Source organism: Carcharodon carcharias, chromosome 6, assembly GCF_017639515.1.
Source record: "Carcharodon carcharias isolate sCarCar2 chromosome 6, sCarCar2.pri, whole genome shotgun sequence".
Lineage (NCBI taxonomy): Eukaryota > Metazoa > Chordata > Chondrichthyes > Lamniformes > Lamnidae > Carcharodon > Carcharodon carcharias.
The window spans coordinates 57,988,496-58,001,438 of NC_054472.1; the positions used below are offsets into that span (position 1 = coordinate 57,988,496).

Genomic DNA, 12,943 nt, shown 5'->3' on the forward strand with positions numbered 1-12,943 from the left:
AATGTATGTCACAATGTAGATAATTGTTTCCTTATAAAAGCATGTCTTTCAGCTTTTTTGGAATAAAATGCAGCTTTCTCTCTTTAAGTTTGGAGCCTTCATCTGCTCCTCACTCTTAATTGCACTTAATAGGACCTTTTCCAGATTCCTGCCCTTGTCCTTTGACTTAACTGTCCTCTTGTTATCAAGGCCATTGAGTTATCAATTGTGCTGAATTTTTTACTGCCTGTTCAACCTAATAGTTGACGGGGAGGTGAAAAGGCCAAGCGGCCTTTGCATTGTTTTGGAAACCTCATACATGGGCGGGATGAGGTTTCCAAAATAAATACAAATGAAATTGAAACTTTAATTCTTAATTAAAAACATGTCCATGCTCATGTGACAGAGTCACATGAGGGGACAAGTTTTATTAATTGTTTTCTGCTCTTCATTATTTTTTAAAATATCTCTTCATCTCCCTGAGGCAGCTTCATGCTCTCTCGTGTGCATGCACGAAGTTCGCTCTAAGCCTGCTTGCAACCCCCCCCCCCTGCTCAGGCAGCAGTCAGCACTGCTGCTCGCATATCATGTTGGGCAGGCCTCAACTGGCCTGCCTGCGTAAAATCACGGAGTGCGGGAGCTATAATAGGGAAATAATGTACAAGGCCAAATTACATGGATCACTGCAGGAGAAAATATTGGATTATCCTTTATTAAAACACAAAACATACCAAAAAATAAATAAGAAGTTATTGTTCAATACAGCCAAATTCCAAATCGGAAGTGTAAATCTTTGATCAATGTTTTGCCCCAACATCCTCCTTTTAAATTGAAAATCTTTGTACATATTGTTATGAGTTAATATATAATTGGTTGGTCTAATTAAATGTATTTAATTATAACCCCACGTTACAAACCAAAAATATGAACATTAGGTTTTTTTTATTATGAGCTACTAGTGAGTGTTACCTTTGGTAAAGCATAAGATTCCTTTTAGATCATGAAAGTTTTTTAAAAAATTCACAGACAAAGTACATGGTGAGGTGGCACTCCACATCATTCCAACCTCCATCACTTACCATTTCTACACAGTCCTCACCACCAAATGCATTGTTGGGTTCCCCTGGTCTCCAATGGCTGTAATTCTGCAGAGGGGTAGAGTCAGTGTACATGAATTGTCTTTCCTTTTCTAAGTCATTCACCCCAATGAACACTCGCGACAAACCAGTCTTGTTCACATAGGCGGCAATCAGTGTGTTTGTTTCTTCATCCTTTGGCATCACCAGTGATCCTCCTCTGTCTTTGCAGTGCATAAGAGCAGCATTGTAATTCTTCCCTTCTTTCACAATCAGGTAGAATTTCTCTGCTGTCTCTTTGATACCTGCTATAACTGTAAAGAATAAAGCAGAGAATTTATTTTGTTTTTCAACCAATGGCTGGTACTTATGACTGCTTGGTTGCCTTATTCTGCACATTGACAAATTTGCAGAGGAACCAGAGGGATGATAAAAATAAATTATTTTATGCAGCAAGTTGTTATGATCTGGAGGGGATGGTGGAAATAGTAATTTTCAACCTACCTAGTTATTATCTCATTATTGTTTGTGGTACCTTGCTGTGTACAAATTGATTACTGCATTTCCTTATAAAACAGCTGTGCCTACACTCCAAAGCATTTTATTGGCTGTGGAGTGCAGTATTTTGGTGTAAACTGTGCTGGATACCATTGTGGTGAGTTCAATAGCATGTGCAGGGAATGTCCACCAAAAGTATGCAGAATAGACAGATGACGATGTCAGTCAGTGTGTAATGATGATTTTGGAGTTCAGAAACACATCTCTAATTCTTCTCTTAAACATGCAAGAAGGACCACTGCCCCATCATTGCTATTTAGAGGGATCATTAACTACTTTAAGGCTAGTAGCTTCTACAATTGTAGAATTGTTAGATTTGAGAATTCTAGGAGTCTACAGGGATGGTGTTCTTTTTTATATTTGTTCATGGGGCATGGGCATTGCTGGCTAGGTCAGCATTTATTGCCAATGCTTAACTGCCCTTGTTTTAAGAGTCAAGTGTAGGCCAGACCAGGTAAGGATGGCAAAGTTCCTTCCCTAAAGAGCATCTTAAGGCAATCAGCCATAATAGTTTCAGGGTCATCATCAGACTTCTAATTCCAGGTTTTTATTGAATTCAAATTTCACCATCTGCTGTGGTGGGATTTGAGCTTGGGTCCCCAGAGCATTACCTTGGATTACTAGACTATTGACAATACCACTATGCCACCACCTCCCCTGGAAGGTGCATACCAAGGGACCTAGTCCTAACTTTAATGATTCTGCAGAAACCAATTGCTACCAAACATGGACGCAGCAGCATGCATCTCCCTGGAACTACAGTATGGCAGGCAGAATGAGCACAGGTGACAGAGAGCAGCACAAGCTGCTGGAATAAGGAGCAGGAGGAAAAGAAGGGCTCTCAGTAAGAAGCCATATCTGTTATGATTTTCAGGGAGCTATTCCCTGATCTGAATTTCAGTGAGGAATGAACAATAGTTCAGATGTCTGCACTTCAATCAGGACACCTTCACTAATAACTGCCACCCAATGTATCCACAACTGAATTGATTTTCACTTCAGGGCTGGAAACCTGACAACCAGATAATTTCTGGATCCTGACCCTGTGCTGTGTCTGTATAACTCACACGACACAATTGTCAAGTGTAAATGCTCTAAAGTCCTAAGCCACTGCACAATTAGTGGTGCTGAGTGTTACCAGAAAGTGAGACCTAGCTTCAGAGCATGAATTGAAAAGTCAGCCAGCAGCCATGATGGAGCCTGCTGCTGCCTTGCAGAAGAAAAGATGCAACACCTCAGAGAGCCAGCAGCCTCACCATGCATAAAGGTGATCAAACAGCCAACCAAAAGGTATTGTGCCCAATTCGCAGCAAGATCCTCCACTTCCCAAAATCTTCCACCATTAAAAAAAACCTCTTAATTTCTGCCCGCATTGAACCCAACAGCTGCTCCTTAACATGTTTGGATTTGGTGAATTACAACTTGAAAATCACCTTCTAGTCCCCCCGGCCTGTTATCAAGCTCCTCAAGAAGCTTAACAGGCTATGAATTGGAAGCAAATAGGTTCCTGACTTCCCTCACCTTGAAAATTCGAGCGTGTCCTGGAGGTGTCAGGACACTGACATGCCATCCACAAGCTCTAATTTCAATGTTCCAGCCCCCGAGCAATTGAAAATCCTAGCCCTCAGAGCAGGGTGAGCACAGCAATGCTACTGGCTTTGAAGGTGACTGTGCCCATGAACTTTTATGCACTGGGCTCCTTCCAGGGTGGAGCAGGTGACCTTTGCAACATTTCCTAGTTTGCCATGCACTGTTGCATTAGGGGGTGGGGTCACAGAGGCTCTCCATTCCTGAATACATATCATTCTCTCATGGCAGAGCAACATAGCTGGAGTAAGCACATAGTTTCCTGAGGATTGCAGGCTTCCCATGATGCAGGGTGCTATTGACCGCCTGCACGTCACTTTGCAGGTATCACATATTAAGTGTGAAATGTACTGCAGCCAAAAGGATTCCATTCCCTCAGTGTGCAGCTGGTGTGCCATTATACACAGAATGCCATGTGGGTTAATGCCTGGCATCCTGGCAGCAGTCATGATGCCTTCATTCGTCAGCAGTCCACTGTGCCATCTGCATTTTGACCGCTATAACCAACCAAAACGGGCCTGTTGGATGACAAGGGTTACTCTTTGATGACATGGCTCACGACTCTGGTGCACAACCCATGCACACATGGGCAGCATGCATATATCAAAAGCCAGGCTGCTGGAGCAAACCATTGGGGTGCTTAAATAGCACTTCCGCCGCATTGGCCACTCTGGAGGAACCCTGCGGTACTTGGGGGAGCGACTGTCAAGATTTGTGGTGCCCCACTGCATCCTGCACAACCTTGTTATCATAGGGGCACAACCTATGTCACCAGCTGAGGAGCAGGAGGAAGGGACGAGGCAACCAGTGCAACCCTTTTCTGGGGAGGCTGCCCATGATTGACTCATCTAACTGCAATATCAGTGAATGCAACCTCTATAATAGAGCATGCATCAGCCAAAAAGTAATATTATTGTGTCACTCTGCCAAGAGTATTAAAAAAGACCCAATTATTCCTCTTGTACAGAAAAACTTTACTAAATTAAGAACAAAACCTTTTAAATGATTTCAGGAGACATAGTTATTAAAAAAAGTAAAATACTTAACTGATCCAAGAAACTGTATAAATAATTAGCTTATGTGATCCAGGTAGGCTTAGCAATAACACCTTGTGGAATTCAGGGGCATACTATGTTGCACACTTTAGCAGAAAAATAACAAAATGTTCAGTGTTTTATGATCAAAGGTGAATGAATGGTGCTAAACATTCATTACACTTATACTTGTCCACCGGCTTTCTATGGGCTTTTGCACTGGAACTTGCTGTGATTAGAAATACACAACAGTGGGTCACCCTTTAGAGGAGAACTGGGACCCATCTGAATAGGGCAAGTAACTGTTTATCTACTTGACTAATGAGATTGAAGAATTCATTCTGAGCTATACAGTCTAAGCCAGAAAATGTAGGTTTGGAAAGTTCCTTTAATGCCAAATCATGCACTGAAAGAGAAATAGAGAAGTAAAGAAAGATATGAAATTAAGAGAGAAAGTAATAAAAGAGGCAGAAGAAAACTTCTGAAAATAATTATTTGTATTTTAAATGTTTTATTCCAATAAATAAAACCTAAAGGTATGAGACTCCACACTTGTAAAAGTAAAATTTTAGTGCTGGAGATTGTTTGTTTGTGGAAGTTATTAAAACTTAACAAACTATTAAAAATTAATTCACACTTGCATTAATTGAAATAACTTTTTCTAATAATCTTAGAGTTTCTATCACATACTACAACCCCATGCTCTTCTGTGTATTTCAATGGCAATTTTCACAGTGAAATAAGTATGGTGTCATTTCCAGATGAGCTGAGCAACTTAGACAGCAGCATTGTACAGTTGCCAGAACTGATAGTCAAACTCATACCTTAAATGATTGGGAGCAAAAGTATCGTACAGCACAGAAGGTGGCAATTTGGCCCATTGTGTCTGTGGCACCTCTTTGAAAGAGCTATTGGATTCACCCCACTCACCTGTTCTTTCACCACAGCCTAACATTTTTTTTCCTTTTCAAATATTCATCTAATTCCTTTTTTAAAGTTACCATTGCATTTGCTTCCATCACATTTTTGGCTCTGCAACCCAGATTAATTCTAAATATAAATCGGTGTGAACTATAGGGCAGTAACATTTGAGGCAAAATTTTTACCCTGTCGGGCAGGCGTGGCAGGTGGGCCCAGGAGCAGCCGCGAAACTGACCGCCGCCTGATTTTATGCTGGCTGGCCAATCAACGGCCAGCCAGAGTGAAAGGCGCGCTCAGAGCTTGAGCGCTGCTGGGGTGGGGGCGGGAGGAGCGTGAGTGCTTGAGTGTGCACATGCGCGGGGGTATGCACAGAGCTGCCTCAGGGAGCTGAAGATTTTTAACGTTAAAAGGAAAAATTTCAAAAATAAGGAAAGCATGTCCCTTCATGTGATTCTGTCACATGAGCAGGGACATGTTAAAAATGAGTTCTAAAAATTATTTTTTTATTTTTTTATTTACTGTCCGAAACCTCATCCTGCCCATGGATGAGGTTTCATTTAAAAAATGGAAAAGCCACCTGGCGTATTTGCCTACCCACCATCCGAATGGTTGGATGGGCAGCGAAAAATTCAATTAAGTTAATTGATTAAGGCCTCTTAATTGTCAGCGGGCGCGCTGCTGCCCCTTGCGTGCACCCGCCAGGGGAAATATCGCGAGAGTGCAAAAGGACGTCGGAACACTCGCCCGACATCATCGTGCACTATTTTACTGCCGTTTAGGTCAGGTGCTCGCCCGCCCAATGAGGGAAAAATTCTGCCCTTGGATTTCTGTAATTACAAGAAGATGATATAAAATATGGTGGAAATACACTGTAACGTCGCCAGTCTGGAATACTTGGGACAAAGTCATTTCTGAATGACTTTGAAGTTTTCTGGGGTAGAGTTGTTAGAATGCCTAACCACTAGTCTGTGAACCAGAAAACACCATAGGTATATATATATATATTTACCTGAAACATAAATAGTGATAAAACATTATAAAGCGGTATGAAAATTCTTCTATTTATCCAAATATTGAATCTTCCATGTTTCCACTCCCCAAATACTGTACTGTCTGTTCAAAAAAATTCTGGATAACTGGTGTTGCCAAACAATAGATTTCCAGACTGGAAAGGATGTAGTGTATCACTGTATCCCTGATACTAAGTATAAATTTTGCTCTAAATAAATATCTGCTTCACTTAGTCACATTCAAAAGCATATGCCAGCTTGCCTATTCTGTGAGCAACTGCTTCAATTCAACTTAAAATTAAAATTACATACCATTCTTTACAAAGCGCATTGTGTTGTTCAAACGAGCAATGTTGATATCCATTTGTCCTACGATTTTCCGGTACCTTCCGCAGTCACAGAAGCTGCCTGTCAATTGACCAGAACACATTATGGGAGTGATGTTGCCTTATGCAGGTAAGCATGTCTTTGATAACAATTTATGACAGAAGCACAAAAGAATTCACTATTTCATTATCAGTATATCTGTAATATAGAGGAATTTTGTATTAATACATTAACAGGATCCACTAGAAATAGATGCCAGAGCGATTTCAACTCCCAAGTATGAACTGAAATGTTGTTGCTGGCCAATTACCACCAGGCACTAAAATGCTGGCTGAGATACATGACATAGGCCTCAACATTACTGTTAAAATAAAACTGGTCAAAATTTAAAGTGAAGACTTTGGGTCGAATTTTCTGCAGGTACCTGCAACCCCACGTCAGATCCACCCCCTGGTATGATTTAAGGGAGGTGGCCAATTAACAGGCTACCTCCACATTCTGTGTCCAATTAGGGGCAGCACATGGGTTCCAGAAACAGGAGCCCCCACTGTGAGACCAGTGGGAGTGCTGCTGAAAGCCAGGCTGATAGAGTGGCAGGGAGGCAGTGCAGCCACCATTAGCATCTGTAGCATGGCTGTAATATTACATGTAATAGCAATCAGAGACATCCATCTCTGCTATTTCAGAACTGTTTGGCAGACTTGCTAATTGCTACTAATGAGCTCTTTAACAGCCTTAGAAGTTATGAGACCCTGACCTCCTTTTTATTCATTGAGGGGATGTGGGTTTCACTGGCTGGGCCAGCATTTATTGCCCATCCCTAGTACCCTTGAGAAGGTGGTGGTGAGCTGCCTTCTTGAACCGCTGCAGTCCACATGGTGTAGGTACACCCACAGTGCTGCTAGGGAGGGAGTTCCAGGATTTTGACCCAGCGAAAGTGAATGAATGACGATGCATTGCCAAGTCTGGATGGTGAGTGACTTGGAGGGGAATTTCCAGGTGGTGGTGTTCCCATCTATCTGTTGCCCTTGACATTCTAGATGGTAATGGTCGTGGGTTTAGGAGGTGCTGTCTAAGGAGCCTTGGTGAATTCCTGCAGTGCATCTTATAGATGGTACATAAGATGGTATATAAGATACATACACTGCTGCTTCTGTGTGCTGGTAATGGAGGGGGTGAATGTTTCTGGATTTGGTGCCAATCAAGCGGGCTGCTTTGTCCTGGATGGTGTCAAGCTTCTTGAGTGTTGTGGTAGCTGCACTCATCCAGGCAGGTGGGGAGTATTCCATCACATTCCTGACTTATGCCTTGTGGTGGACAAGCTTTGGGGAGTCAGGAGGTGAGTTACTCATTGCACAACTCCTAGCCTCTGACATGCTCTTATAGCCACAGTATTTATGTGGCTCCAACTGTAAAATAGCCTCTTCTCATCTGCCAGGGAGCAGACACAGCACCAATCAACAAAATGCAACTCTGTCCAAAAATAGAGCTTAATTGCCCTGTCAAATGATTTAATTGGCTAGCCGTGCTGGTAGCTGCTGCTGCTGGGACCCCACCTCCATGAAACTTGCTTGGAGGCAGGAAGGCATTGTGGTGTTGACCCGACATTCTGGGTTCCAAATTTCCACACCCCGCACCCCAGTCGAAACTTCCTTCAACGCCTCCGCAATGCCTCTGCTGCACAAATGTCATTGGCATGTTGAAGAGTCAAATGAGTCATAAACTAGATACAACTGAGGAAGGCCAATTGGTCTGTGTTAGGTTACTCATTCACAAAGAGCTTAAACTCTTCCTATAATGCTATCTGGCTTTCTTTTCGGTGATTCCAGGATTTTTGCCTCCACTGCTCCTTCCTGAATTCCATTCCATTTGTTACTCAGTCTTTTTTACTAAAGAACTTCCTGATGTCAACCCTGAATTTGTCAACCACCCCCCCACCCCAACTTCTCCCCCCACACCCCCACCCCCCCACCTTAAACCAGCTTATATTTCACCGCTCTCCTATTTTTACTTAGTTCTGTTGAAGGGTCATGAGGACTCAAACATCAACTTTGTTCTTCTCAGCTGATGCTGCCAGACCTGCTGAGTTTTTCCAGGTATTTCTGTTTTTGTTTTGTCTTTCACTTGTTTGAACCTGTGCTTTTTCGCTTTCACTGTTAAACTTGAAGTAATGGGTGGGATTTTCTGCACCGCCCGCCGCCAGGATCTTCCGGTCCCGCCGCCAGTCATTGGACTTCCGGCTGGGGCACTGCCTGGCCCATGGTGGGTCCCTCCCGCGACGAGGCTGGAAAATCCTGGCCAATGTTTCTGATCTACCTTATTAATAGCATTCATAGTTACATTTACATTTGATTATAAAGGAAGGATGTGCAGAAACAATAGCAGTTGTAGTGATGATTTGCCCATATATTTTAGAAATCAGAAACAATACCTGATTCACCTTTCAATCCGGGAGGTCCTGGATTACCATTATTCCCTTTGTCACCTAAATTATAATCCACAACAAGTTATAGTCTTATATCACAGTTAGAGGACTAGGTATTTTGAGTGGGTACAACATATTATTTAAAGATGAAAAGAAAATGACATTGATTTCAGGTTTGTGTGCGAGAATAGCTTTTTCATCACATTGATGCCACATGTACACGACACAAAGATGCTTTATAATGTGATTTGCACACAACAATTGCAAGATGTGTTCATAAACGAACAAAAAGTAGGTATGACAATGGCTTTTTTATGTGTATAGTTGTATCAATGTATCACCTGGAAAATATTATCGCATGATTTTATTTATCACTGACTTTTTGATCATTGATGCTTCCTTTCATTCCCCTTCACAATGATAGCCTATAGCTGTGGCTATGCTTAATTTTTAAAATTGTATAGCTTTTCAATGGGTGCCTCCATCATGAGGTGCACTCACAGTCTCCTGTCTGGTTCAGCAGTGCTCACCTGCCCCAATGGGGCTGCCAGCCAGACATCACCGTGGTCCCTCCTATTGGGTCTCCCTGTTCCCTGGTCCACCCGTCATCCTTAACTGTATGGTGCTCCCTGAGGCGGCACCTTAATTGTCTGTCTCCAGGATGATGGTCAATGTTGTTCAGGCAGCCGGTACCATTGAAGTCTGGACCTGTAGTTGTCTCCAGTGCAAGACCGACTTCAAAGGTGGTAAGATTCCACTGATGTGTTGGGAAGTCAAAAAGTAATTTAAAATGATATGGCTTTAATCAGTTTTAGGAAATGTGCTCCTTAGGCTGGGGCCGGAATGAAATGCTGGAAATTACTTGTTCATAAATTATAATTATTAAATCTAGCCAGTTAGGATAGAGTAATGTATTACACTGCAAAAAATTACTTATCATGTGAGAATTATAAGCATTTGCATCGTCTATTTATAAGTTTTACAAACTGTTCCTTGAATTACAATATGCCAGTCCGTTTGCTGACACGATACTTGAATTCCAATAAATGTCCCATCTATAAAGCCTACTGGTTAACTTTGTTAGTGTATCACCATTATTGAAATGTGCAATGTTCTCTGTGCTTTCTGGTACTAATTTATTGATTGTACTTGGTGGTACAAGGTTACCTCCACCAACTCTACAATTTTGGGCAAGGGAACATCAGAGAAGAAGGGGAAACTAGGTTGTGAAGCCTATGCCTTACATTTTGCCCCAAGTTAAAATTTGCTCCCCCACCTCATTCACTAGGTGTAAACGCCAGCAGGGAGGTGGCACCTGGCAAGCTGCCTCATTTCCCTGCCATATCTGCCAATTTCAGAGACCATCAGGAGCATGGCCCATGTGGCATTCTTCAATGATATCAATGAATGAACAATAACATTTCTCCCCAGACTTTTAGGAGCTCTTCCACCTAGGTTAAACACTCTTCAAGTGTTGCAGCAGACGTGCTGCTATGGCACCACCAATACTTCTCTGGCCTAAAATAGTGTGGTTCAATTTTGGTGGTAGGAAAGTCCTGATTACAATGCCCCCATTTGAAGAGATAATCTGCTTTAAAAACCTGTAAAGCCACAGCAATCTGCGCCCTGCTGGTTTCTGCACTGGAACTAAATCAAAAGGCGAGGAAATGGATTGTTTTCATCCAAATCCCAGACGCCATTTTCGTCCAGAGGCAGAGGCATAATTTTGAATTGTTTTTATTTATTTATTTGGGTGTAACATTAACTTTATTGGATTATCTGGGATATGTGTGAAAGTTTCATCCAAAAATACATATTTAAAAATGATGAAATTCAACATCAACCTAAGGTTAAATAAAATACTGCTACAGCCATTACTGGAGCTACATTAACATCTTCCCTCTCTCACTACCAAACTAAATAAATCTACCACATTCAACGAGGGAGAGAGTATATTAAGCAAAGTTTGTGTTGCTAGAGAAAGTGTTTGCATCACAAAATGGAGAACAAACTCATTTTTTCTATGACTTGGGTTTAATTCATAAATTGTTCCTTAACTGGAAGCATGTGAGTCAATTACCTAAACATTTACAATAGAACTTTTATTCCAATTTGTTCCAGTATGTGCTGATGTAATCAGAGATGGTTATTTTACAAATACTTCCGTTGATTTTCAATAATGTTCCATGACAAAAATAGATGCGTGAGAAAGGAAATGCTTGGTTATATCTAAACATTGCAATTTCAAAGTTCTTCCACTGTTCAAACTTTAGGCTTACCTTTTGAACCACTTGGACCGATTTTACCCCTTCGTCCAACTTCTCCATTCTGACCAGATTCACCAGTCAACCCTTGATAAAATTAAAACTTCACATTAGATATTGCATTGCAATGAAGCTATTGACAAAATGGCTTGTTCAACAAATGTTGGCTCCGTGTGAACTTTATGTAGCCAATTAAATTAGAATTTGTTGTGTTTGTTAGCATTGTTCAATATGAATGAAAAGGGAAACTCTTTTGATCTGTGTCAAATGGCCTTCGATTAAGGAAACTCTTCCATCGCGATTTATGCCAAAGTTTCCCATGGAATCAACGTTTTCCTGCTATCAGTCGACAAAGCTAAATTGCTAAGGTTTTCACAGTCAACTTTTTTTCATCTTTAAAAGATATGCAGACGTACTTGAGTACAGAGTCAATATCATTAAAATAGCCATTGACAAATTAATTCTCCTTAAGTCAGAATCCATAATGTAATGCTTAATATACAAAACAAAGGTTGCAGTTTAGGTCTGACTGACTGAGACTGAGAAATGCAACTTTAACTTATGTTTGGGAGAATTACAGGAGTGTAATTTTAAACTAACCAGCATGGTGCAAAAATGACAGGACTGGAATGACCAGTAGATTTGTATCCTTTCTGAGTTCATTTTGCATTGGTAGAAGGTAACATTCGCCAGGGTGTAAAACAGTGACCGGTCCATGGATGTCTGTTTCCCAATGGGTTGGTTAGGTTGAAGTAATCCATTGTAATTCAAACCCCCCAGATGCAATTCTTTGCATTTCCTGTTGCATTCGTGGAGAATGGCAGGTGGAGCTTCATGCAGGCAGCAATGAAAATGGATTTCCTCATTACTGCCAAGGTATGGGGACCAGGACTGAATGTTCTAGCAAGGGTAAGATCAGTGATATTATTTGCCTATTTCTCAATATTCCCAGTGGTGTTACAGCATCCTCGGAAGTAGTAATTTGGTCGTTTATGCTTGGATTTTGAATCCACATGGATGTTACGTGTGGGGAGAATGGGGTGGGGGAGGTGGTGAAGTTGAGAGCAAACCGTCCCATCCCAGCGCTCGAGACCCAGGAGATTAGAACCCTCGGGTCTCATTTACGTTAACTAACACTGACTCTCAGCTGGCCCGGCAGGAATTACTTCACTGTCTGCAGCAGGACTGAAAGATTGAGAGGGGTGCAGAGTCTTAGGACTGACAAATACAGTCACTGGCAAAGTAAGGATTAAAAGCACAAGTTTCTCAGCTCAGAGAACAAAGTAACTGTCGAGCAATACAGAGAAATAAGCACATGCACTATTAGTTAAACTAAGATGAGAAAAGATGATTGCTGAACAGGCGGCAACTTGTCATTGCATTCCCCTGAACTGAAGCAGAAGTCGGTATTTGCACCTCGTGGTACAATAGATAACATTGTTTTCTCATACCAGAGGAATAGCTCAAATAATCAAAACTTACCAATGATACATTGACTTCAGACTGTAAGATTAACTTTGCTTAGTTGTGCGGTGATTTGAAACACTGAACATCATTTTTTTTTTACTTTAATAGAGTAAAATCCAACAAATTGTGAGATATTGTGATGCACTTAAATGCCTGGTGTGCCTATGATAATTTGGACCCTGCCATTCATTAGTATATATCCAAATGCTTTATCTAATCCTCAGTATCTTGTTATTGATATGTGTTACTGTAGATATCGTTAGATAAGTTGATGCTAGTTAGTGCACCCCAGGGT

At 41.4% G+C, this 12,943-nt stretch overlaps 1 protein-coding gene across 2 annotated transcripts in view; it reads right to left on the reverse strand.

Moving 5' to 3' along the window:
• Positions 1 to 719: 719 nt before the first annotated feature.
• colec10 (collectin sub-family member 10 (C-type lectin)) overlaps positions 720 to 12,943 on the reverse strand; it is a 131,304-nt gene continuing 119,080 nt past the window's right edge. For both annotated transcript variants that reach the window (XM_041190006.1, XM_041190007.1), the window contains exons 4-7: positions 11,197 to 11,268; positions 8,924 to 8,977; positions 6,478 to 6,573; positions 720 to 1,369 (exon numbers count right to left, since the gene is read on the reverse strand). In XM_041190006.1, coding sequence (XP_041045940.1) covers positions 978 to 1,369; positions 6,478 to 6,573; positions 8,924 to 8,977; positions 11,197 to 11,268 — 614 coding nt within the window. In that variant the 3' untranslated portion in view covers positions 720 to 977. The remainder of the gene's footprint in view (positions 1,370 to 6,477; positions 6,574 to 8,923; positions 8,978 to 11,196; positions 11,269 to 12,943) is intronic.